Below are 27,437 nucleotides of genomic sequence, written 5' to 3'. Positions count from 1 at the left end.
AATATATTGTTCTGAGAAATTAAGGCTATTCCATGCAAAAAAATTGGCAAGAAACTAAAGATCTCGTACAACGCTGTGTACTACCCCCTTCACAGAACAGATCAAACTGGCTTTAACCAGAATAGAAAGAGGAGTGGGAGGCCCCGGTGCACAGCTGAGCAAGAGGACAAGTACATTAGAGTGTCTAGTTGAGAAACAGACGCCTCACAAGTCCTCAACTGGCAGCTTCATTAAATAGTACCCGCAAAACACCAGTCTCAATGTCACCATGAAGAGACGACTCTGGGATGCTGGCCTTAGAGGCAGAGTTGCTCTGTCCAGTGTCTGGGTTCTTTTGCACATCTTAATCTTTTCTTTTTATTGGCCAGTCTAAGATATGGCTTTTTCTTTGCAACTCTGCCTAGAAGGCCAGCATCCCGGATGTGTTCTGTTTGGCTGACAAATAACACTGAATGGTGGTAATATATGCTCTTCTCTGCTCCCTTTTCCACATCAAACTCTAATATACTGTAATATAAAGTGACAAAAGTAGCCTAAAGTGTCTTTAAAACGTTTTATTAGCAAAATATGCATGTGTTCCATTTATGTAGGTTAACAGTGGTAATTAGTCATTCAAAACAATTCAACACTGGTAATTGAGTTAAATCAGCAACAAACGAGCAAAACAAAACAAAAAATCAGTTTGTTCATATATTTCTGCGGTCCAGTAATATTATGGAGACTAAGAAATAAAACCATGTGGCAACTTTATATTTTGGAGGGAAAAAAAGAGACTTCAATTTTTTATTTTTGTATACTGCATCAATAAAATTAAAAAAATATTTGAAAGGTTAATCATGTATGAACCTAGAGATATTTGGTAGCCTATGGAGATTGGGGAGAGGAAGGAGATGTTTGTGGGGTTGTGGTAAATACACTGCGTGCACAATTATTAGGCAAATTGTATTCCTTAGGATTGTTGAACAAACACAATGCTCTCCGTCAATCCCCAAAACATTGAGTTCTGTCTTTCTCAGGGGAATATATAAGTGTGCACAATTATTAGGCAACTATTAGTGTGTACAATTATTAGGCAACTAAATTACAAAAATAATTTCTCCAAACTCACTTGTTTATTCTACATTTTTAGAGTAAGTGTAACAAATAAGTAATGCAGAATGACAATTAAATAACATTTTTGGACTTTATTCAGTAACTATTCAAGTTATCAATATAGCAACCCTTCTTTTTAATAACTGCCATGAGCCTTCCATCTATGGAGTCTGTCAGTGTCTTGATCTGTTCACGATCAACTTTCACTGAAGCAGCAACCACAGCCTCCCAAATGCTGTTCAAAGAGGTGTATTGTCTTCCCTCACTGTAAATCTCACGCTTGAGAAGGGCCCACAAGTTCTCAATAGGATTTAAGTCAGGTGAGGAAGAGGGCCAGGTCATTATTCGGGCAGCTTTGAGGCCCTTGCTGGCTAGCCAAGCAGTGGAGTACTTGGATGCATGTGATGGAGCATTGTCCTGCATGAAGATCATGGCCTTCTTGAATGCTGAGGACTTCTTCCTGTACCACTGCTTGAAGAAAGTATCTTCCAGAAACTGGCAGTAGGTTTGGGAGTTGAGTTTCAGACCATCTTCAACCCGAAAAGGTCCAACTACCTCATCCTTAATGTCATCTATAAGTCCATGCTAGGTAAAGCTCTGCCTTATCTCAGTTCACTGGTCACGATAACAACACCCACCCGTAGCACGCACTCCAGCAGGTATATCTCACTGATCATCCCAAAAGCCAACACCTCATTTGGCCGCCTTTCCTTCCAGTTCTCTGCTGCCTGTGACTGGAACGAATTGCAAAAATCGCTGGAGTTGGAGACTTTTATTTCCCTCAACAACTTTAAACATCTGCTATCTGAGCAGCTAACCGATCGCTGCAGCTGTACATAGTCCATCTGTAAACAGCCCACCCAATTTCCCTACGTCATCCCCTTACTGTTTTTATTTATTTAATTTTCTGCTCTTTTGCTCACCAGTATCTCTACTTGCACATGATCATCTGATGATTTATCACTCCAGTGTTAATCTGCTAAATTGTAATTATTCGCTCCTATGGCCTATTTATTGCCTACCTCCTCATGCCTTTTGCACACAATGTATATAGACTCATTTTTTCCCCCTACTGTGTTATTGTTTACTCCTTGTGTAACTATGTGTTGTTGTCTGTTCACACTGTTATGCTTTATCTTGGCCAGGTCGCAGTTGTAAATGAGAACTTGTTCTCAACTAGCCTACCTGGTTAAATAAAGGTGAAATAAAATAAATAGCAGCCCATACCAGTACCCTCCTCCACCTTGCTGGCTCCTGACTCGAAGTGGTGCCCTGTGTCCATTATTGATCCAGCCACGGGCCCATCCATCTGGTCCATCAAGAGTCACTCATTTCATCTGTCCATAAAACCTTTGGAAAAATCTGTCTTCGGGTATTTATTTGCCCAATCTTGACGCTTCAACTTGTGAATCTTATTCAGTTGCGGTCGTGTTTCAGCCTTCTTGACCTTGTCCATGTCTCTGAGCACGTGACACCTTGTATTTCTGGACTCTCCAGGTAGATTGCAGTTCTGGAATATGGTGGCACTGAAGGATAATGGTTTCCTGGTAGCTTGACGTTAAATTATTCTCAAGTCTTTTGCAGTTAATTTGCACCTTTTTTTCTCCATTGGTTTTTTGCGCCCCAGTTGAATATTCTCAACAAAACGTTTGATTGTCCGGTGGTCACGCCTCAATAGTTGAGCTATTTCAAGAGTGTTGCGTCCGTCTGAAAGGCATTTTACACATTTTTGACTTTTCAGTGTCAGTTAAATACATTTTGTGGCCCATTTTACCTGAGGTAATGATGCTGTCTAATAATTATGCACACCTTGATATAAGGTGTTATTCACATTCGCCACACCCTCCCTCATAAAACACAAATACATATCACCTGAAAAGGACTACATCCAATAAGCATTCAACTTTATATGATTTGGAGTTGGAAAATGTGCATAGAAATAATCATAAGATCAGAATACTCACTTGCCTAATAATCGTGCACACAGTGTAGTTTTAGCTTCAATCACCAGTAAAACAAATGAATAAAAGATTCCGATTGAAATAAATGTTTGGCTGTAACAAAAAAAAAAAACATCTCGCTGGATGAATACTGGACCTTAAAACACAATTGTATGGTCACACAACATCTGTTCTCACCAGAGAGACCTGTCTGGTTTCTAACTATCCTGAATTTCGCCTCGAAGTCGGTTAACCTTGAAGTTCACCACAGCAATGATGGTGCACAGGAGGAAGAGGATTGCATTAACAATTTTCATCAGGTAGAAGAGTGTTCGCTCCAATCTGTAGAGTAATCTGTAGAAGAATAACATTGCTTTTTGAGGACTCTTCAGCAAACAGCACTTCGACAAAATGTTTGAAGCGGATAGGGGACTTTCAAATCATCCTAAATTATTTTTAAAAAATGGATTGAGTAATTCATTCAACGATGTTACTTGAAGAAGATTTAGATATGAAGCGTGAAAATGCTAATATAATATAATAATATATAACATATATAATATATATATATAATAATATAGGTACCATATAGATAGCATTTGAAACTGTGGCCAGGTAAAAAAAATATATATATGGTTTGCTGTCATACCTTGTCCATAGACTGCTTACAGGGTAAGGAAACCAAATATACGTTTGTAAGAGTGTCTGCTAAATGACTTAAATGTAATGTAATGTAATGTAATTTGGGTGAACTATCCCTTTAACATCGAGAGGGGGTGTTCTTAAAAAATATATTACAATAACAGCAGGGACAGCACCATCTAGTGGTCAGAACCTGGTAATATCAGGATGTAGGATGGGACATAAACCTTACAACTTCAACTACTAATTTATCTGAACAAGGTTAAACAAAGCATAACCAAATTCACTGAAAATACATTACATAGGATGAAGAAACCGCAATTCCATACTGCTCCAAACACAGGAGGTTGCTGAGGGGAGGACAGCTCATAATAATGTCCGGAACGACGCTAATGCAATGACATCAAACACATAGAAACCATGTGTTTGATACCGTTCTACTTATTCCACTCCAGCCATTACCACGAGCCTGTCCTCCCCAATTAAGGTGCCACCAACCTCCTATGGTGTCAAACATAGAGAGCTGATACTGTATGGTGTTGGGTTGGGATTTGCATGGCATGTGGGGGGTCTGTGGGTGGTTTTTGACAATTTCTTTCAATTCCTCATGCTTTACTCATTGTTTTGGTCCAAAACAGATGTTAGGTACTATATTTATTGAATATTATATACATCCTGTAAATTTAAAATTGTCGATTTGGGTGCAATCAATGAGCTTCATTTCTCAGAGATCAGATAATATTTCATCAAAATAACGTTGTAGGAATGCTAATCTTATCTGTTTCTGACTACAGAAACAATTGCAGAACCATCTGAGTTGGTGGGTGTCATGGCTATCTGAAATGAAACGACCCTATTAGTAATCCCATATTAAATCATGGACACAATGTCTGATTGTTTATGCACACTCACCTAATGACGTCTTCAGATCTGTACGTGCTGTACGCTGATGTTAAGTATGAGTCTTCGGTGTCTTCGGTGGACGACATTGACATTACTGTAGAGGAAACAAATTATTGTTTTTCACATACTGGTGTCTATGTGAGGAAGTAAAGCATGAAATCTAGGTCTATTATTTTCAGGGTGATACTTTGAAAAATGACTTCAGTTAGATTTTGAGAAACTTCAGATATCAAACTGTTTTTCAGAAGTGGGAAGATGGAACAATATTCTTTCATATCTAGGATGGGCAGTGCTTACTATAGAAAATAAATAATAAAAGTAATGTCCTTTAAACCAGAATTCCTCAGAGTTTAAGAAATTGAGAATTTGGGACTATAGGGTTCTATCTGCAATTTTGTCAAAATTGAGTTATTGACATAGCCTTGTTCTGTTTAATGTTCAGTACTCCAAATAACCCAAATCATGGTGTTAAGTTCAAAAGAATAGAAGCAAAAAATTGCTGCCACCATTCAAACCAATGAGCGTTCAGAACTTTAAAGGCAATTATCTCAGAATCATCTTTTTGCAGATAGAACCTTACATACAGTCCCAAGCTTTCGAAATGTTGATGATAGAGACATGAGGTGGTGATGTAGCCTCCTGTCTGCACAGACACAGACCCCAAATGACCAGCATCTGTAGACAACAGCCTAAATATATGTCCCTCACAAGAAGGACACCATAACATATATATATATATATATATATATATATATATATATATATATATATATATATATATATATATATATATATATATATGTATGTATATATGCATAATATCTGTATTCAATAAGAATGTTTTTCTTTGAGAGACGAAACAAAAGTTAATTCAATTTTATCTCTATAAAGAAATGTGTTTTTCTCAGTACATAAACTTTTTTTCGACAGTGACAATTAACCATGAACAACAACTGAACATGTTACAGACTATACATCATTCTAAAACACAGAGCTGCTCAGTGAAATACATGCTAAAGCCCTATGCAAATACTGTCAGGAACTACAGGTCTCTGACTTCAAGTAAGCAAACTGAAAGGAAGCATGAGACTTCATCACTTCATAGAAACATGTTTCCATTACCTGATAGTCTGGAACAAATGACGAGGAGGACGAAAACGGAGAGATGAGGAGCCATGTGAGGGTTTGAGTCTGGGTGTGTGACTGTGTATCTATGCACAAATATATGTGTGTGTGTGTCAAGGACCAAGAAACCAAACAAAATGACTACTTCCTAATATTCACACAATATTCTTCTACTCTCTTCCTGCTTCTGTTTGTGTGTACATGGCCCCTCATTGGCAGATAGCAACATTTACTACATATGAACTAGATTTAACCAAAGGTTGCTCTCTGTCACTACAATTTACTTTTTCTCAGATAGACTCATTAGCTAGCGTTCTACAGTATCAGGACAAATGTATATGCACCCTTTCACTTTTCTTAAATAATTCCCTATTTATTCTAAAAAAATATATAAAATCATTTGTCTTCACACATCCAGATTTTCAACATTATTGAATTTATTGGATTTTCATTGCAGAACCAATCTTTTTTTATTGAATTCTTTCCCTACCCAATTACCTGCACTCTAGCCCCATTAATGGATGAAAGGAGCCTAACGTCACTCCTTATAGTCCAAGGACCTTAAACATGTTCTGTTTAAAGGCAAATTGTCTCTGAAAGCCAAAACAGCCAAATACTACATCTGAACGTGAATTCATTCTCAATTACGGTATGGTTCTAGAAACATAAATCCCTCTACTTTTATATCACGTTTTTTTTTTTTATCACAAATGCAAAATACACACTTACTGAACACTGTTTTAACCAGTTTAATTAACACAGTTGCCGCCAAAGTATTTTTCAGTGACAACACGTTTGTGTAGTTCGTCTCCATTTACACACAGGTGTTTGGCGACGCAGATAGCTAATTAGACAGGTAGTCCATTCTGTCTTCCTTCTGTTTTCCGTACACAAGATCTGTACAATTGGAAATATGGCCTAACCTTATAGAATCCTAACCTTATAGAGGTGTGTAGTAATTTAACCTTTTGTTTTTTGAAAATGATTTCTCGCTGATATAAAATATATTTTCCGTATGTTTCCAAAATCGTACCCGCGAGCTATGCGTTTTCATATTTAGATCACGCGTCGGTGCTCTTAACAAACCTCTTCCAGTCAGAAGATACTATAGTCAGTAAGCTCTAAAGCAGTTAGCATCTATGAATGGGGTACCTACACCTACCTACCCATTCCATGCCACACTGTGCAGTCCTGTAGGGTCAGGAGGCATCCATGGTAGTTGTTTTCGGGGCAGTCTTTTCAGTGAAGTGTGTGTAAATGTGTGTCACCCTAAAGCATGCAGATCAATGGTACACATTTGTTTACTGGCCAGTTTACAGGATGCTGGCCCCATCAATTGCAAATTGAAAAGAAACTGACTTAAATAAATGGCTTTTAATAAGATGGATCCTTGTTCAGTGTGTTGATGTCATGGTAGGCCCATAGGCTCTTAGCTGACATTGAAGTCTTATGAAAAAGTTCAAGTTTAGTTTACTAAAGTTCAAACAGGAAGGCTGGTCTGAATGCTCAATTAACTTAATTAAGTAAGCAGAACATAATTCACTTTTATTTTCTATTATATGTGTAAGGACCGATGCCAGAGATGAGAAGCAGGTACGTGGAGTCAACATTTATTCGTGAACAGACAGGTAACAAACCAGGACCAGCATCAGCACATGGGTAAACAACGACAAACGACAAATAATGCGGAAGCAGGGAACAGAGCAGGGAACCAGACAGATATAGGGGAGGTAATGACAGAGGTGATTGAGTCCAGGTGAGTCCAATAATCGCTGATGCGCGTGATGGGGGAAGGCAAGTGTGCATAATGATGGTGGCAGGAGTGCATAATGCTGGGGAGCCTGGCACCTTGGAGCGCCAGGGAGGGGAAGCGGGAGCAGGAGTGACAATATAGGCATAGTGGGAATGAATACAGATGTATCATCAGCATAGCGTCTTGCTTCTTCTCTCCTTTCCTATGAGCCACGTACGGTTGCCACGTACGGTTGCTCTGCCGCCCTCCTCTCGCCACTGTTGGAAGTTTGTCGTGTGGCCCATCTCAGGGGCTCTCATTGGTGGTCTCGCAAGGGGCTGCTTGTGGGGGTTCATTGGGGTGGTGTCTGCCGGCGGGCCGAAGGCGGACCGGTGAGGGGTTGGGTCTGGTGGTTGGCAGTAGTGACTCTGGACGTGTGCCCGGGCCCTTCTCGCGGATCTCCCCAGCTACATTGCTCGTTGGACCCGTTTACGCGGGGTCTCTGGCGGGTTGCCTCGGCTGGCGCCTAGCAGCTGACTTACAACTGGTGCGGACCAGGGGAATCCGACTGTTTAATTAAAACAAAGCATCACGAAGGCCCAAGGTGGGTGTTGACGCGATGTGATTTCTGCCCAGTGCTCTGAATGTCAAAGTGAAGAAATTCAATGAAGCGCGGGTAAACGGCTGGAGTAACTATGACTCTCTTAAGGAATCGTTAGCCCCGGACTCTAGGGGTTATTACGTACTCTGTATGAGGTACAGTCGGAGATGGGGCCCATCATTGGAACTCCTTTCGCACAGCGGAGGGTTTTCGATGCCAGCTGCCCAGCATAGGGCTACCTGTCATTATCATCTGACTCCGAGGAGCATCCCTTGGAGACAAGGTCATGCCCCAAACTATTTAATAAAATTGAACTTGTTATTCACACATATCTAGGGAAGGCATGAGCGCCCAAACTCTAGACGGCATTCTGCCTTCTCCCTACAGCCCTTTTCAGCCATTAGCTTCGCCCACGACTGGCTCATGTGAACTACAATCCCGCCGCTGTGTTTTAACGTTGAGAAATGTCAATAATCATCTTTTGCAATATGGCTTTCAAAACATAAGGCCCTTATCTTTCATCAGCGAGAACTAATCCTTCAAATAAAAAAGCTACACTTACTGTTGCATTTTTGCCCAGATCCATACAGCTATGGATCCCTCCATCCAACGAAACTACACTTGCGCTACACTTCCCGAGTTACACTTACACACAGGTGTTCGGAGCATGCTAGATAGCTAATTAGCACAGGTTACCTCTTGTCTTTCATTTGTTTTCCGTAAACAAGCACTGTAACATGGGGACATGGCTGTGTGGGAACACAAACCCTAACATGGTATGTATGTATCAATTTAACCTTTAGGTTTTTAGAAAATAATTTCTCGCTAATATGATAGTCTGATTTATTTATTTTTTTACCCCCTTTTTCTCCCAATTTCAATTAAATCAAATCAAATTTTATTGGTCACATACACATGGTTAGCAGATGTTATTACGAGTGTAGCGAAATGCTTGTTCTTCTAGTTCCAATAGTCACAGTGTATTGCCCGCACGAGTGCTACAATCAATATGCTGATAGAATTTAGGTAGCCTTGTTCTCAAATTTGCTTTGTTAAAATCCCCAGCTACAATAAGTGCAGCCACAGGATATATGGTTTCCAGTTTGCATAGAGTCCAGTGAAGTTCCTTGAGACCCGTTGTGGTATTGGCTTGAGGGGGGATATACACGGCTGTGACAATAACCGACGAGAATTATTTTGGGAGATAATATGGTCGGCATTTGATTGTGAGGAATTCTAAGTCAAGTGAACAAAAGGACTTGAGTTCCTGTATGTTGTTACGATTACACCATGAGTCAACATGAGTTAATCATGAAGCATACACCCCAGCCCTTCTTCTTCCCAGAGAGATGATTATTTCTGTCAGCCCGACTCAAAGAATCCAGGTGGCTGTACCGACTCGGACAACATATCCTGTGAGAGCCATGTCTCCATGAAAGAGTATGTTATCCCTGATGATGAAAGAGTATGCAGTCCCTGATGTCTCTCTGGAAAGCAACCCTTGCCCTAATTTCGTCTACCTTGTTATCTAGAGACTGGACATTGCCTCGTAATATACTCGGAAGCGGTAGGTGGTGTGCATGCCTTTGAAGTCTGACCAGTAGGCCGCTCCGTCTACCTCTTCTGCGGCGACGTTGTTTTTGGTCGGCCTCTGGGATCAGATCAAATGCCCTGGGTGGTGGTGCAGACAAAGGATCCGCTTCCGGAAAGTCGTATCCCTGGATTAATGTTGGTAAATTGACGTCGCTCTGATATCCAATAATTCTTCCCGGCTGTATGTAATAACACTTAATATTTTCTGTGTTAACAATGTAAGAAATAACACATAAAAAAAAATACTGCATAGTTTCCTAAGGACTAGAAGTGAGGCGACCCTCTCTGTCGGCGCCATCTTGCTACCGATCTTGTCTCACCACTGTAACTCCCCAACGGGTTCGGGAGAGGCGAAGGTCAAGTCATATATCCTCCGAAACATGACCGCACTCCTTAACACCCGCCCGCTTATCCCAGAAGCCAGCTGCACCAATGTGTTGGCGCCCGGCCCACCACAAGGAGTCGCTAGGGTATGATTAGTCAAGTAAAGCTCCCCCGGCCAAACCCTCCCCTAACCTGGACGACGCTTGGCTAATTGTGCGCCGCCCTATGGTACTGTGACACAGCCTGGGATCAAACCTGGGTCTGTAGTGACACCTCAAGCCCTGCGATGCAGAGCCCTAGACCTCTGTGCCCCTCAGCAGGCCCTCGTCCAATTATTATTTTGTAATGTAATGGAACTGAGAGTCATGATCAAGGGCTAGGGGAGGCATGTTTTGATGGAACCATTTTAGTAGTTACTAGACTAGATCAAAATGTTTTCTGATATGCATACAGGAAATAATTAAATCAAATCAAATTGTTTTGGTCACATACACATGGTTAGCAGATGTTGATGTGAGTGTAGCGAAATGCTTGTGCTTCTAGTTCCGACAGTGCAGTAATATCTAACAAGTAATCTAACAAATTCCCCAACAACTACCTAATACACACAAATCTAAAGGGGTGAATGAGAATATGTACATATAAGTATATGGATGAGCGATGGCCGAGCGGCATAGGCAAGGTGCAATAGATGGTATGAAATACAGTATATACATGTGATCTGAGTAATGTAAGATATGTAAACTAGAGGTCGACCGATTATGATTTTTCAAGCCGATACCGATTATTGGAGTACCAAAAAATTGTCAATACCGATTAATTGGCCGATTTTTTTTAAATTTATTTGTAATAATGACAATTACAACAATACTGAATGAACACTTATTTTAACTTAATATAATACATCAATAAAATCAATTTAGTCTCAAATAAATAATGAATCATGTTCAATTTGGTTTAAATAATGCAAAAACAAAGTGTTGGAGAAGAAAGTAAAAGTGCAATATGTGCCATGTAAGAAAGCTAACGTTTAAGTTCCTTGCTCAGAACATGAGAACATATGAAAGCTGGTGGTTCCTTTTAACATGAGTCTTCAATATTCCCAGGTAAGAAGTTTTAGGTTGTAGTTATTCTAGGAATTATAAGACTATTTCTCTCTACCATTTGTATTTGATATACCTTTGACAATTGGATGTTCTTATAGGCACTTTAGTATTGCCAGTGTAACAGTATAGCTTCCGTCTCTCTCCTCGCTCCTACCTGGGCTCGAACAAGGAACACATCGACAACAGCCACCCTCGAAGCAGCGTTACCCATGCAGAGCAAGGGGAACAACTACTCCAAGTCTCAGAGCGAGTGACGTTTGAAACGCTATTAGCGCGCACCCCGCTAACTAGCTAGCCATTTCACATCGGTTACATCAGCCTAATCTCGGGAGTTGATAGGCTTGAAGTCATAAACAGCAGAGCTGCTGGCAAAACGCACGAAAGTGCTGTTTGAATGAATGCTTACGAGCCTGCTGGTGCCTACCATCGCTCAGTCAGACTGCTCTATCAAATCATAGACTTAATTATAACATAATAACACACAGAAATACAAGCCTTAGGTCATTAATATGGTAGAATCCGGAAACTATCATCTCAAAAACAAAACATTTATTCTTTCAGTGAAATACGGAACCGTTCCGTATTTTATCTAACGGGTGGCATCCATAAGTCTAAATATTCCTGTTACATTGCACAACCTTCAATGTGTTATGTCATAATTACGTAAAATTCTGGCAAATTAGTTCGCAACGAGCCAGGCGGCCCAAACCGTTGCATATACCCTGTCTCTGCGTGCAATGAACGCAAGAGAAGTGACACAATTTCACCTGGTTAATATTGCCTGCTAACCTGGATTTCTTTTAGCTAAATATGCACCGCATCGATTATATGCAACGCAGGACACGCTAGATAAACTAGTAATATCATCAACGATGTGTAGTTAACTAGTGATTATGATTGATTGATTGTTTTTTATAAGAGAAGTTTAATGCTAGCTAGCAACTTACTGCATTCGCAGTAGTGCAATAAGAGGCAGGTGGTTAGAGCGTTGGGCTAGTTAACCGTAAGGTTGCAGATTGAATCCCCGAGCTGACAAGTAAAAAATCTGTCGTTCTGCCCCTGAACAAGGCAGTTAACCCACTGTTCCTAGGCCGTCATTGAAAATAAGAATGTGTTCTTAACTGACTTGCCTAGTTAAATAAAGGTGTAAAAAAAAAAATACTGATTTCAGATTGTTATGAAAACCTCAAATCGGTCATTCCGATTAATCGGTCGACCTCTAATGTAAACATTAAAGTGGCATTATTTAAAGTGGCATTGTTTAAAGTGACTAGTGATCCATTTATTAAAGTGTCCAGTGATATGGTCTCAATGTAGGCAGCAGCCTCTCTGAGTTAGTGATAGCTGTTTAGCAGTCTGATGGCCTTGAGATAGAATCTGTTTCTCAATCTCTCGGTCCCAGCTTTGATGCACCTGTACTGACCTCACCTTCTGGGTGATAGCGGTGTGAACAGGCAGTGGTTGTTGTACTTGATTATAATTTTGGCCTTCCTGTGACAGTGGGTGCTGTAGGTGTCATGGAGGGCAGGTAGTTTGCCCCCGGTGACGCGTTGTGCAGACCACACCACCCTCTGGAGAGCCTTGCAGTTGAGGGCGGTGTAGTTGCCGTACAGCCCGACAGGATGCTCTCGATAAAAGTTTGTCAGCGTACCCCACCGTGCTTGGAGGGGGAAAGAGAATCAGGAAATACTGTTTGACTTGATAATCTAAAAACGTTTATTACTTAGCCCAGGACAGTTCAACAGGTGACTATCCAGGAAGGGAAAATAACGAAATACGAACACTGGGTGTCTGCATGGATGTCGGTGTCTGAGTTTATTTACGGGACAAACAAACAGGCTTACGTTTCTGCGTGGGACACCTTCATCAGAATGGGCCTACTGAGGTGAGGAATGGTTTGGATTTCAGGCCTGCTGCACAGATAAAAGGGGAAACCTACATCCGCTTCCTCAATGCCTACAGGAAACGTTTTCTTAAAAAACTACAATCTCCAAAATTCCCAGCATTGGGCGTAGTACAGCTTCTGACGTAAATTATTTAGTTACGCATGGAAAGTTCCAGCAGCGGAGTTCGCCATTTTGTAGGGAGGTTAGTTTGTGCAGTGTACAGAAGTAGCTACTGAAAAATACATTTTTTTTTTACCTATTAATTCGTATTTTGGGATACATCAATCGTTAGATAAGGTGAGGACAGATTATGTAATGTGTCTTAGATGAACGGAAACCATATATAATCCGTTCAATGTTAAGCCGTTTGCTAGCCTCCACGTTTCGTCGACGAACCAGGAAGCTAGCTAGCTAAAGCGTTACTATAACTGGCTATCCCTACTTCTTTTTTTACCCGAATATCAATATTGACGATCGTTTTTTTGTGTTGACGCTACAGTTTGTCTCTGCTATTGTTAACGTTATCTGAAGTCTAGCCAGATAACGTTACGTTTAACTTATTTTTGTTATTAGTTAACTTTAGTTACCGTTAGCTAGAAAGCTAACGACTGTAGCTTGTTAGCAATATAGAACAAAGACGTCGCCAGTCAGTGGCAACAAAGAGAATAGATTGACCATGTTTATCTAGCTAACTTACCTAGACAATGCTTGCAAAATAATAATTTCAATAGACTCCTATTGTATGGTTGAATTCACTATATTGCATGTATAAGAATATTTAGCTTGCTAGCTAATTTCACGTTAGCTATATTTAGATTTGAATTATTTTCGACGTTAGTTGGCAGCTAGCCATGTTGCTAGCTTTAACGTTAGCTAGCTATGTATCTAATGTGAAAATGCATCACTTGTGTGGCAGATGCGGCAGTCAAGGCGAATGCGTTCCCCTGGTGTTTGGCTCAATGAGTTCAGCTGGGAGGAGAGAGTGGAGAGCCGAAAGCGACAGAGGCAAGATGATTCGTACAGCAGTGAAAGGGAGAACAAATCTCGAAGACTTAACCTCGAAACAAATGAAGGGTAAATATTGTGACCCCTTCTGTCATCACATCACTGTAGTCGCCAACAGAACTATCAGATGCTCCACCTATCCACAAGCAACCCCTAACTAGATCTCTCCTTTTTACTTACTAGAAATACTGACCATACCGACTTGCCAGGTTACATTTTTTTTAAATCCCATCACCCTTGTTTCAACTGACCTGCACTGTGGTCAGAAGGCAATCCAGTTTACATTGAGACAAGCGATATGGCTCAGGAAATGTACCTCAATCCAGGAATGAAAAATGTTCTTTATGGAATTGACCCATTATACCAACTGTTACACCTAGAAAATTGTCGACTGCGTGTTTATCATCAGTCCTTCAATGTTCTTGGTGTAACCTTGATGCATTTGACTATCATGCTTATCGGTCTGTAGGTTAATTTGGTTCATCCAACACAACTATAACATGCGCACTGCATACAGAGCTGATTTTGAGCATGATTTCTCCTGAAGCTCCTCAGCTGGTTGATGCTGGAGTAATTGATGCTTTTATAAGCCCATTCATTGCACAACAATTCTAAATGCCATTGTGTATTGTTTTGGTGTGTATGATTTAAAAAATATATCTATTTTCTCTCCAAAAATTGATTGAAGCGCACCTGTTCAGGGTGTATGCATTTTGAAAACATACTTAATTGTTTGAACTCTTAATGTTTTATTTTACATTATGAGGCATGCCTTGCTTCAAAGTAGCTGTCCTTCTTTAGACTATTTAGACAAGTTGAGTATCTGGAGCATCAGCATTTGTGGGTTCGATTACAGGCTCAATATGGCCAGAAATAAAGACCTTCTGAAACTCGTCAGTCTATTCTTGTTCTGAGAAATGAAGGCTATTCCATGCCAGAAATTGCCAAGAAACTGAAGATCTCGTACAACGCTGTGTACTATTCCCTTCACAGAACAGCGCAAACTGGTTCTAACCAGAATAGAAAGAGGAGTGGGAGGCCCCGGTGCACAACTGAGCAAGAGGACAAATACATTAGTGTATAGTGCGGCATCCGTTTCTCAAACAAGTCCTCAACTGGCAGCTTCATTAAATAGTACCCGTAAAACACCAGTCTCCACGTCAACAGTGAAGAGGTGACTCCGGAATGCTGGCTTTCTAGGCAGAGCTGCAAAGAAAAAGCAATATCTCAGACTGGCCAATAAAAAGAAAAGATTAGGATTAACAAAAGAACACAGACACCGGACAGAGGAACATTGGAAAAAAGTGTTATAGACCGACGAATCTATGTTTGAGCTGTTCGGATCACAAAGAAGAACATTCGTGAGACTCAAACAAAAAAAAATGCTGGAGGAGTGCTTGACACCATCTGTCAAGCATGGTGGAGGCAACGTGATGGTCTGGGGGTGCTTTGGTGGTAGTGTGGGAGATTTGTACAGGGTAAAGGAGCCTTTAACCTCTCTAGGGTACGTGAGACGTTAGCGTCCCACCTCGTCAACAGCCAGTGAAACTGCAGGGCGCCAAATTCAAAACAACAGAAATCCCATAATTAAAATTCCTCAAACATACATGTATTTTACACCATTTTAAAGATACACTTGTTGTAAATCCAGCCACAGCGTCCGATTTAAAAAGAGGCGTTACGACGAAAGCAAACCAAACGATTATGTTAGGTGAGTGACTATTCACAGAATAACACAGCCATTTTTTCAGCCAAAGAGAGGAGTTACAAAAAGCATAAAGAGATAAAATTAATCACTAACCTTTGATGATTTTCATCGGATGACACTCATGTTACACAATACATGTATGTTTTGTTCGGTAAAGTTCATATTTATATCCAAAAATCTGAGTTTACATTGGCGCCTTACGTTCAGAAGTTCCAAAACATCCTTTGATTTTGCAGAGAGCCACATCAATTTACAGGAATACTCATAATAAACATTGCTAAAAGATACAAGTGTTATGCATGGAATTTTAGATGCTTTCGGCTCTCCACTCTCTCCTCCCAGCTGAACTCATTGAGCCAAACACCAGGAATTTTAGATGCACTCCTGTGTCAGATTTCAAAAAAGCTTTACGGAAAAAGCAAAAACCATGCAATAATCTGAGGTCGGCGCTCAGAGCCCAATCAAGACACAAATATAGCCGCCATATTATGCAGTCAATAAAAGTCATAAAAGCATTATAAATCTTCACTTACCTTTGCTGATCTTCGTCGGAATGCACTCCCAGGACTCCCACTTCCACAAGAAATGTTCGTTTTTTTCGGTAATGTCCATTTATGTCCAAACAGTTACTTTTGTTAGCGCGTTTGGTGAACAAATCCGAAGTCACGAAGCGCGTTCACTAAAAGCAGACGAAAGGTCAAAAAGTTCCGTAACAGTCAGTAGAAACATGTCAATCGATGTATTGAATCAATCTTTAGGATGTTTTTAACATAATTCTTCAATAATATTCCAAACGGAGTATTCCTTTGTCTTCAGAAAAGCAAATGGAATGGGAGCAAACTCTCATGTGAACGCGCATGGTCAGCTCGTGGCTGCTGGCAGACCTCTGACTCATTCCTCTCTGCTTCGGCCCGAATTCACAGTAGAGGCATCAGACAAGGTTCTAAAGACTGTTGACATCTAGTGGAAGCCTTAGGAAGTGCAACATTACCAATATCCCACTGTATCTTCAATAGGAGCTGAGTTAAAAATCGACCAACCTCAGATTTTCCACTTCCTGGTTGGATTTTCTGGGCATGCTTTTCATCCGGATGTGAAAATACTGCACCCTACCCCAAAGAAGTTAAGATCCATCACTCCATTTTGCAACACCATGCCATACCCTGTGGATGGCGCTTAATTGGAGCCAATTTCCTCCTACAATAGGACAATGACCAAAAGCACAGCACCAAACTATGCTATAACTATTTAGGGAAGAAGCAGTCAGCTGGTATTGTCAAAAATGGAGTGGTCAACACAGTCACCCAATCTCAACCCTATTGAGCTGTTGTGGGAGCAGCTTGATCGTATGGTACGTAAGAAGTGCCCATCAAGCCAATCCAACTTGTGGGAGGTGCTTCTGGAAGCATGGGGTGAAATCTCTTCAGATTACCTCAACAAATTGACAACTAGAATGCCGAAGGTCTGCATGACTTTAATTGCTGCAAATGGAGGATTCTTTGACGAAAGCAAGGTTTGAAGGACACTATTATTTGAATTAAAAATCAGTATTTGTAACCGTGTCAATGTCTTGACTATGTTTCCTATTAATTTTGCAACTCATTTCATGTATTTTTTCATGGAAAACAAGGACATTTCCAAGTGACCCCAAACTTTTGAGTGTGTGTGTGTGCGTATATGTATAGTTGAAGTCAAGTTTATATACACTTAGGTTGGTGTCATTAAGACTCGTTTTGAAACTATGGTTTTGGCAAGTCGGTTAGGACATTTACTTTGCATGACAGAAGTAATTTTCCAACAATTGTTTACAGACAGATTATTTCACTGTATTACAATTCCAGTGGGTCAGAAGTTTACATACACTAAGTTGACTGTGCCTTTAAACAGCTTGGAAAATTCCAGAAAATGATGTCATGGCTTTAGAGGCTTCTGATAGGCCAATTGACATAATTTGAGTCAATTGGAAGTGTGCCTGTGGATGTATTTATAGGCCTACCTTCAAGCTCAGTGCCTCTTTGCTTGACATCATGGGAAAATGAAATCAGCCAAGACCTCAGGGGAAGAAATTATCTGGTTCATCCTTGGGAGGAATTTCCAAACACCTGAAGGTACCAAGTTAATCTGTAAAAACAATAGTACGCAAGTATGAACACCGTGGGACCACGCAGCCATCATACCACTCAGGAAGGAGACGTGTTCTGTCTCCTAGAGATGAACGTACTTTGGTGCAAAAAGTCAAAATCCCTATCAGAAGAACAGCAAAGGACCTTGTGAAGATGCTGGAGGAAACGGGTACAAAAGTATCTATATCCACAGTAAAACAAGTCCTATATCGACATAACCAATACCCAATACTCCAAAACCACTATAAAAAAGCCAGACTATAGTTTGCAACTGCACATGGGGACAAAGATTGTACTTTTTGGAGAAATGTCCTCTGGTCTGATGAAACACCATCCCAACCGTGAAGCACGGGGGTGGCAGCATCATGTTTTGGGGGTACTTTGCTGCAGGAGGGACTGGTGCACGTCACAAAATAGATGGCTTCACGAGGAAGGAAAATGATCAAATCAAATCAAATTTATTAGTCACATACACATGGTTAGCAGATGTTAATGCGAGTGTAGCGAAATGCTTGTGCTTCTGGTTCCGACAATGCAGTAATAACAACAAGTAATCTAACCTAACAATTCCGCAACTACTAATATGTACATAAAGATATATGAATGAGTGATGGTACAGACGGCATAGGCAAGGTGCAGTAGATGGTATAGAGTACGGTATATACCTATGAGATGAGTACTGTAGGGTATGTAAACATAAAGTGTAAACATAAAGTGGCAAATGATGTGGATATATTGAAGCAACATCTCAAGGCATCAGTCAGGAAGCTTGGTCGCAAATGGGTCTTCCAAATGGGCAATGACCCCAAGCATACTTCCAAAGTTGTGGCAAAATGGCTTAAGCACAACAAAGTCAAGGTATTGGAGTGGCCATCACAAAGCCCTGACCTCAATCCTATAGAACATTTGTGTACGGAACTGAAAAAGCGTGTGCGAGCAAGGAGGCCTACAAACCGGACTCAGTTACACCAGCTCTGTCAGCAGGAATGGGACAAAACTCACCCAACTTATTGTGGGAAGCTTGTGGAAGGCTACCTGTAACGTTTGACCCAGGTTAAACAATATAAAGGCAATGCTACCAAATACTAATTGAGAGTATGTAAACTTCTCACCCACTGGGAATGTGATGAAAGAAACTAAAGCTGAAATAAATCATTCTCTCTACTATTATTCTGACATTTTACATTCTTAAAATAGTGGTGATCCTAACTGACCTAAGACAGGGAATTTTTCCTAGGATTAAATGTTAGGAATAGTGAAACTGAATTTAAATGTATTTGGATAAGATGTATGTAAACTTCCGACTTCAGCTGTATAATTAAAAAAATGGTTTCTGACTTTGGGGAAGTAGATAAAGGGCCTCTGCCAATATCCTGAAATATTCCTTAGTCATGGAATTCCATTTGTTAAAATGTGTATGAACCCTGTTCTTTATATTTTCAAAGTTGTAACTCTTCTTATGGGAAGTCATTGGACACTTTCAATGTTTTTTTTTTTTTGTTGCTGGAAGGTAAAAAACCTTTCCAGTTCCTGTGTCTGTCCCTGAGCTGTATGTTATGTGAGCGAAGTTCACGGTGGAAGTTTCCAGGGCAGGAGGAAAGGGCAGGGCAGCTCTAATAATAAGTCTCCCAGCGACGCAGACCTTTTCCTGGAAGAGACCTGACACCCACCAGGGTGCCATCATGGCTCTGAAGGTCTGCTTCAGACCGCATTCCTCAAAGCTTCTCCTGAAAGGGCTTCACGGATTCCTCACTAAGCCACATCAATAACTGTCGTAGTGGACACCTGTGCTTTCCAGTGTGCACATTGGAGTGGGGGAGGGGGTTGTGCATTAATATATACATTCAGCTGGCATCTCATATTTATGATAGATACATGTGAAAGGTTTTAAAATGAAAGGGTAACATTTATTTTTGTCAATTGCACACGAGGTCCAACCAAAACTTGACTTCCGCTTTTAACCCAATCCTAAATCGACGAGATGTTGTTGTGGAGTGTTAACTGCCTTGCGCAAGGGCAGAACCATACATTTTTCGCCTTGGGGATTCGAACTACCTACCTTTCGGTAACTAACCGCTAGGCTACCTGCTGCCCTACATGTCATGATCTGTTCTGACAGCTCTTGTGAGACATTGTCTGTCCAGTTTATTGCGTCAGTTTACCCCTAGAACTATGAATCTACCATATGCTCGAATGCCAAACTTCTAGGCTTTCACACCAAGAACACTGGAATCATGATGTAGCACCCTGTAGTCGTAAATCAGCTTGTTCCTAATACTTGTAAAGCCCCTTGGGATCGGGTGTCGGTGAAGCCATTGGAACCAAGCAGTGACTAAGTAGGCAGGAGGAGGAGGAGTCAGTCGCTAAGCTGTGTTTCTCCCTTTCAGGCATTACCTGGAGACCCGCAGCCTGATCCAGCGCAGCCTGATCCAGCAGAGGCTAGAGTCTAAGGACAATGGGACCAGAGTAGCCAGCCTGGAGATGGGCTACGACGTGGACAGCAGGGGCGCCTCCAGGGATAGATACGGAGACCGCGAGAGGGACAAGGAGTGGCACCACTACAGCAAGTCATCTGGTCAGAGCGGCCGCAGCAGACGCAGTAGCCGCCGAGGGCGGAGACGCAGCCCTTCTCACCTACGCTCCTCTTACTCGGTATGAGAACATCCCACTCTCTCTCATTTTCCTTCTTAATATGGTTATTAATGGTGTTAGCATTGTGTGTGTGTATCTCTCGCCGTATGTACCACACCCACAGTAAAAAAGACTGGATCCTATGTTAGTACCAAAATTCAGTGAAGATCATCTAGGCATAACTTTTAAGACTAGGAGCAAACACCTTTACGAGGTTTCAATAAGAATAGTCAAGGGAAGCTTTATATGTATCATTCACAGTCAGAACCAAGAACTGTAACTTGAAGGAGACAAATTCATATTAGCCTATTCAACACTGTGATAGCTTATCATTTTTTTTGTACCGTTTACTTTGAGAAAGTCTCTCACATGAACATTCTTGTTGCCGTGTTTCTCTTCTGTAACACCCACTATGTGGTGACGCCCCCTATGCCTTTCTCTGGTGGGGCTGAATTTGAATGTGCTGCTCCCGCTGTGGTCCGCTGGCGCTGCCTGGTTCGCTACTACCCACCCACTCTGAATGGGCCGATCCATCCGAATCTCTCCCCCACGTCCGATTCCCCCCTCTCCGCCCGCTGAATGAATGAATGGCACGTTCCGTCCGGTTGTGGTGGCCTGGCCTGATGTTCTCTGGGTCGATGATGATGGTGGTTGATGGTTGATGATGGTGGTGATGGTCGTGATGGGACAACAGAGGAGCCATCATCGCAGGAGCAGGAAAAGATCCAGGAGTGTTGTGGATGATGACGAGGGTCACCTGATCTATCACAGGGGAGACATGCTGAGAGCGAGATGTATAGAATATATTCCCCTTTTTTCTCTGTCAACTATCTATATCTCTTTTGTTGTTACAGTTTGGTTTTGATATGGCGTACTGTTGCAAAATACCCATTCTATTGTAGGCATGTATTGTATTTGGGCGGGTAGGGTGTATCCCTGTATTGTTAAATGTTGATTAGTATTACACCTTGCTACATAACATCATTATTAGTGTGATGTGTGTACTGTGTCTTATGTACTGTTGGCTTGGAGCCCTGTTCTGTTCTAGTTGCAGACAGTATAATGCTAAATCCATATCAAACAAAGCAGCTTAGGTCAAATCAGTGCTAGCGGCAGCCATTTTGTGGCAGATCAGGTGTCATGGTAGTGGATGCCAGTCGTCACTCCTCTGGTTCTAACTAGTACTCTTTATTCCCTGTAGATGAGATTGTGTCCACTCTAGGAGAAGGAGCCTTTGGGAAAGTCGTGGAATGCATCGATCACTCTAAGTAAGTCGCTCACTGGAAACGTCTGGATGTCACGGTGACTGTGCTACTCTTTCTGCCCCCCCGCCCTTCTCTCTTTGTTGACTTTTGAGCACCTCCCTCGAGCCGAGATGAATGACCCGCTCGAATGTGTACAGTATGCTCTCACAAACTCAATCTCTGTTTTCACTTTCTTGTTTGAAAGCCCCTCCCTTCTCTAGACTTAACTGTTGGATGTTTGTGTTGTCTGTGATTCCAGAAGTGGTGCTCGCATGGCACTGAAGATCATTAAAAACATTGACCGCTACCGCGAGGCGGCCATGGCTGAGGTGGAGGTGCTGGAGCAGATGAACTCTCTGGACTGTGACCGGAGATAGTAGGTCTCACACACAGTTAGAACAAGCCACATACATTAGCAGAAATCAGGTTGGCCCTGCATTACGAGGATGAGAAGCAGTCACACATGCAGCAGTAGACTACACAGCAGTAGGAGGCTATCTGCCAGGCTTACACTTTAATTATGGACTATCGCTAAAATATCTCACTTTAAATATCAAATATCGGTGTTTGTCATCAGTATCAGACATTATCTTACCTAGCTAGCTGCCTTAAGTCATCCTGAATAATGTCTGCTAAATGACAAAAATGTAAATGTAAGTCCCTCTTTTGTCTCTGTCCTTCCCCACTCTCTCCTCCCCCTTTCCGTCTTAGTGCGTGTGTGAGGATGCTGGACTGGTTCGACCACCATGGCCACGTGTGTATATCGTTTGAGCTGCTAGGGCTCAGTACCTACGACTTCCTTAAGCAGAACAACTTCCAGCCGTTCCCCGTAGAACACATCAGAATCATGGCCTACCAGATCATCAGAGCCGTACGATGTGAGTAGTTACCATAAAATGACATTTTAGAACGTATTGGGAGTAGTCAGTGAATAGGATTTCTGTGGTAGTAACCACCATCCACTCTGGATGAGACCACTGCTAAATGTCACAGCTGAACTATTGTGCGTGTCCCGAATTGCACCCCATTTTTCTCTATGCGGTGCATTTTTGGGGGGAATATGGCTGTCATTTGAGAGGCAGACATTGTAAATAGTGTTGACTACAGAGATTGTTATTCGACTTAGGAATGTAACGATTCACAGATACGCAGCAGACCCCAAACGGATCCAAATGTAGCATGCCTCAGTCAGAAAATCAATTCAAACGTTACGCATCACCCGTAACCAATCATATTACATTTTTTCTACCTTCTGAAAATACCTAATATTTTGTGACAACTGATATAAGTTCTCTCCTTCAGTGACGAACTGCATGTGACTGCGTTGACAGTCATTGATCTACAAGTCATTTTTCATGCCAAACAACAAGTGTGACAACTGTTGAAAAATATTTTGCCGGAATAGAAGTAAACTACCGGAGATGACTCATCTGGCTATACCTGCTGAATGGGACTTAAAATATATTTTATTTTGATTGTTCAGGTTCACCATCAGCAATAGTTTTGTTAGTTTTGCTTTCACCAGTATTTTTTTATATTTGATTTTGAGATGGGGTTGAAATCCAAAGTTGTGCTGTATATTCATTGGCTTTCTCATAGCTCATTTGTAAATGATTAATATTGATACATTACTAGCTCAAACACTTAACCTCTCTAGGGTACGTACGTGAGACGGTAGTGTCCCACCTCTTCAACAGCCAGTGAAACTGCAGGGCGCCAAATTCAAATCAACAGAAATCCCATAATTAAAATTCCTCAAACATACATGTATTTTACACCATTTTAAAGATACACTTGTTGTAAATCCAGCCACAGTGTCCGATTTCAAAAAGGCTTTACGACGAAGCAAAGCAAACGATTATGTTAGGTGAGTGCCTATTCACAGAATAACACAGCCATTTTTCCAGCCAAAGAGAGGAGTTACAAAAAGCAGAAATAGAGATAAAATTAATCACTAACATTTGATGATCTTCATCAGATGACACTCATAGGACTTCATGTTACACAATACATGTATGTTTTGTTCGGTAATGTTCATATATCCAAAAATCTGAGTTTACATTGGCGCGTTACGTTCAGAAGTTCCAAAACATCCTTTGATTTTGCAGAGAGCCACATCAATTTACAGGAATACTCATAATAAACATTGCTAAAAGATACAGCTGTTATGCATGGAGTTTTAGATGCACTTCTCCTTAATGCAACCGCTGTGTCAGATTTCAAAAAAGCTTTACGGAAAAAGCACACAATGCAATAATCTGAGTCTGCGCTCAGCCCAATCAAGACACAAATATATCCGCCATATTGTGCAGTCAACATAAGTCCGAAAAAACATTATAAACATTCACTTACCTTTGATGATCTTCATCAGAATGCACTCCCAGGAATCCCAGTTCCACAATAAATGTTTGTTTTGTTCGATAATGTCCATTTATGTCCAAATTCCTCCTTGTTGTTCTAGCGTTCAGTACACTTTCCAAACTCACGACGCGTGGGCAAGTCCAGCGGAAAGTAATATTGCAGTCTGTAAAAACATGACAAACGAAGTATTGAATCAATCTTTACGATGTTTTTAACATAGTTCTTCAATAATGTTCCAACCGGAGAATTAATTTGTCTTCAGAAGTACGATGGAACAGAGCTCAGTCTCACATGAACGCGCATGGTCAGCACATGTTCATGTCATGATAGACCTTACTCAATCCTCTCATTCGCCCCCACTTTACAGTAGAAGCATCAGACAAGGTTCTAAAGACTGTTGACATCTAGTGGAAGCCTTAGGAAGTGCAACATTACCAATATCCCACTATCTTCAATAGGAGCTGAGTTAAAAATCGACCAACCTCAGATTTCCAACTTCCTGGTTGGATTCTTTCTCAGGTTTTTGCCTGACATATGAGTTCTGTTATACTCAAACATCATTCAAACAGTTTTAGAAACTTCAGAGTGTTTTCTATCCAAATCTACTAATAATATGCATATTCTAGCTTTTATGGCATTGTAGCAGGCAGTTTACTCTGGGCATGCTTTTCATCCGGACTTAAAAATACTGCCCCCTACCCCAAAGAAGTTATTCTGCAAAAATTACAAGTTCATTCGTGGGTGATAGTGGTTTCAGAACCAAAGTGGGAGAACAAAAAACAAAGGCTGCATTTATCTAGATGCTTATCGAGTTGTCTTGAAAGGAAAAGATGCACATCCCTTGTACGAGTGTATTCAATTGTATGGTGTAATAGAAATGAGTGTTGTCTACTTTCCTGCCTGTGTTGATTGTGTTTTGTTTGTTTTAGTCCTGCATAAGAACAAGCTGACACACACTGACCTGAAACCGGAGAACATTCTGTTTGTGGACTCGAAGTACGACATCGAGTACAATGCCAAAATGGTACGAGTCTTATCTACCTGCTCTCCTATTGACAAAACACTGACTCACCTTAAATTAGCTGAAGTTCACTGATTTGGTTGTCAAGCCTTACATGACTTGACTTTGTGTACTGTCTGACTAACTCAAAGGAATATTTGTCTTGGCTCGTCTCTGCCCTACAGAGACGTGACAAGAGGACGTTGAAGAACCCGGATGTGAAGGTGGTTGATTTTGGCAATGCCACGTATGAACACGACCACCACACCTCCGTAGTGTCCACACGCCACTACCGCGCCCCAGAGGTCATTCTGGGTAAGATATCAACTTTGCCACTCTGCCACAACGCCAAGTCATGATTAGATCAACTTTATTATCCCACCAGGGGAAAGTAATTTGGTCATTTGCTTAGAAGGACAAAGTACATAGTTTAAAACACAGAATAATACACAATCAATGGGGCCACATGGGGCTCTTGCATCCTTCGTTTCTCTGTTAGTGATATAGTGCTTTTCTCTCTCGGTGTGTAGGTTTGGGCTGGGACCATGCCTGTGACGTGTGGAGTCTGGGCTGTATCCTCATAGAGTACTACCTGGGGTCAACTCTCTTCCAGGTGGGTGACTATCTGCTGTCACATCAACAGCGTCATACTAGAATGCCTTCTAAATCGTACATTCATCTTAAGGTGTTCAGGCTTCTTTCTATGCAAGGGTAGATCAGTGTGTCCTAGATGTAGCCTCATCTCCATGTCTCTCTTCTCTCCTCCAGACCCACGAAAGTAAAGAACACCTGGCTATGATGGAGAGGGTCCTTGGCCCCATACCTGTACACCTCCTGCAGAAAACCAGGAAGCGTCGGTACGTCCATCGTTACAAGCTGGACTGGGACGCACACAGCTCTTCTGGCAGATATGTGAGGAAACACTGCAAACCACTCAAGGTAAGGGGAGCCTCTTGCATTATGGGGGAACCTATTTTGTATTGCGAATTTTATAAAGCCATCTGAATCGAGTGTTGGTGTGTCCTGTGTTGGCTGATATCGATGAATCTAACCATCTCCTCTGTCTTCTTCTCTCAGCAATACATGACGGCCCAGAGTGCAGACCACGAGCAGCTGTTTGACTTGGTCCAGAAGATGCTGGAGTATGACCCGACTAAACGCCTCTCCCTGGACCAGGCTCTCAGACACCCCTTCTTCACCTGCCTACTCAAGGCCACCAAAAACTGACCTTCCACCCCAACCTGACCCTAGCTGTCACTGTGACAACAGTTGGGGCAATGGCCATCGCCATGACAACCATGATGATTGATTATCGCCGTGGCAATACTTTCTGACTCTCCGAGAGAGATTGTTTAGCAATGACTGTATCAGTCTGCCCACGTGGCTCCATAGTCAATCAAATGTATTTATAAAGCCCTTTTTACATCAGCCGATGTCACAAAGTCCATCGCTGTCATGCTAGTTAGTGTTAATTTATTGTATTGTAGTAGCAACTGTTTGTACTTATTAATCTGATGCATTATTGAGTTGTACAATTTTTGTTCAAGTCCCTTTTTTCAATTTGGCTGGATTTGTAACTTTTGGAATATCGCTGTGTACATTTCTTAATAAAAACTTCTGAAATATGAAAGTATCTAGTGGGGTCCAGAATTTTCATAGATGGGTGTCAAAATAATTGCATCCCATGTTTTCAATACTCCAGTACCCTCTCATTGTGAGTGAACCAAACTCAGCTGTTTGCTAAAATCTTATTCATATGAGGTATTTTCTGCATATGTGTAATTTTGAAGGCCAAACCCAACATTGGTGTGCGTAGCCAAAGAGCTCTATGGTCAGATGACATGAAAATAGAGCTCTTTGGTCACGCACACCAATGGTGGGTTCTGCCTCTGAAAGAACAATGCGTTGTCAGAAAATATCTCATCCCTGCTGTAAAATATGGTGCTGGATCTTCATGAAGAAACAATACATTTTTGCTAAAAATCTGGTTGCCTCTGCGAGGAGGCTGAACCTTGGCCACAAGTAAATCTTCCAGCAAGGCAACAATCCCAACAATGCATCCACAAAGAAATGGTTAATTGACCACAAAATCAACATTTTGCAATGGCCATGTCAGCCTCTGGACTGGAAAACCTGTGAGTTGAATTGAGGACAATCTGTAAAGCGCAGATGACGGATATCAAGGATCTGGAAGATTTCTGTATGGAGGATCCCTCCCAATGTGTTCTCCAATCTCATATTTTTTATCCTCGCAAGGGGAGTGTGCAGGAGTATTGAAAACATGATCCAATCATTTTGACCTCTTTTTTTAGATTTTTATTATTACATCTTAAACATGATCTCTCTCTGAGCAATTGTATTAGTATAAAATATTAGAATTCCCCCCCCCCCCCAAAAAAAAAATTGCATACAATATTTTAT

The 27,437-nt window shown here is 41.3% G+C and overlaps 1 protein-coding gene and 1 long non-coding RNA gene across 3 annotated transcripts; one reads left to right on the top strand and one right to left on the bottom strand.

The window, feature by feature from the left end:
• Nucleotides 1-581: 581 nt before the first annotated feature.
• On the bottom strand, nt 582-5,814 carry LOC129856715 (uncharacterized). The gene is made up of 3 exons (XR_008759801.1): nt 5,700-5,814; nt 4,587-4,671; nt 582-3,386 (listed from the first exon to the last, which is right to left on the bottom strand). It is a non-coding gene; the product is annotated as an uncharacterized LOC129856715 (long non-coding RNA).
• Nucleotides 5,815-13,109: 7,295 nt separating this feature from the next.
• LOC129857899 (dual specificity protein kinase CLK4-like) lies at nt 13,110-26,646 on the top strand. 2 transcript variants are annotated; one of them, XM_055926580.1, is made up of 12 exons: nt 13,110-13,241; nt 13,861-14,018; nt 20,168-20,432; nt 21,106-21,205; nt 21,613-21,679; nt 21,915-22,031; nt 22,367-22,533; nt 24,946-25,040; nt 25,202-25,331; nt 25,547-25,629; nt 25,785-25,955; nt 26,094-26,646. In XM_055926580.1, the coding sequence occupies exons 2-12, from the start codon at nt 13,861-13,863 to the stop codon at nt 26,241-26,243; spliced, it is 1,503 nt and encodes a 500-aa protein (XP_055782555.1). In that variant the 5' UTR covers nt 13,110-13,241; the 3' UTR covers nt 26,244-26,646. The 2 variants fall into 2 exon arrangements, with proteins under 2 accessions (XP_055782555.1, XP_055782556.1); XM_055926581.1 differs by lacking the exons at nt 13,110-13,241; nt 13,861-14,018; nt 21,106-21,205 and having other exon boundaries at nt 20,356-20,432.
• Nucleotides 26,647-27,437: the final 791 nt, after the last annotated feature.

Source organism: Salvelinus fontinalis, chromosome 6, assembly GCF_029448725.1.
Source record: "Salvelinus fontinalis isolate EN_2023a chromosome 6, ASM2944872v1, whole genome shotgun sequence".
Taxonomy (NCBI): domain Eukaryota; kingdom Metazoa; phylum Chordata; class Actinopteri; order Salmoniformes; family Salmonidae; genus Salvelinus; species Salvelinus fontinalis.
This window is presented reverse-complemented; position numbering and strand designations above follow the sequence as displayed.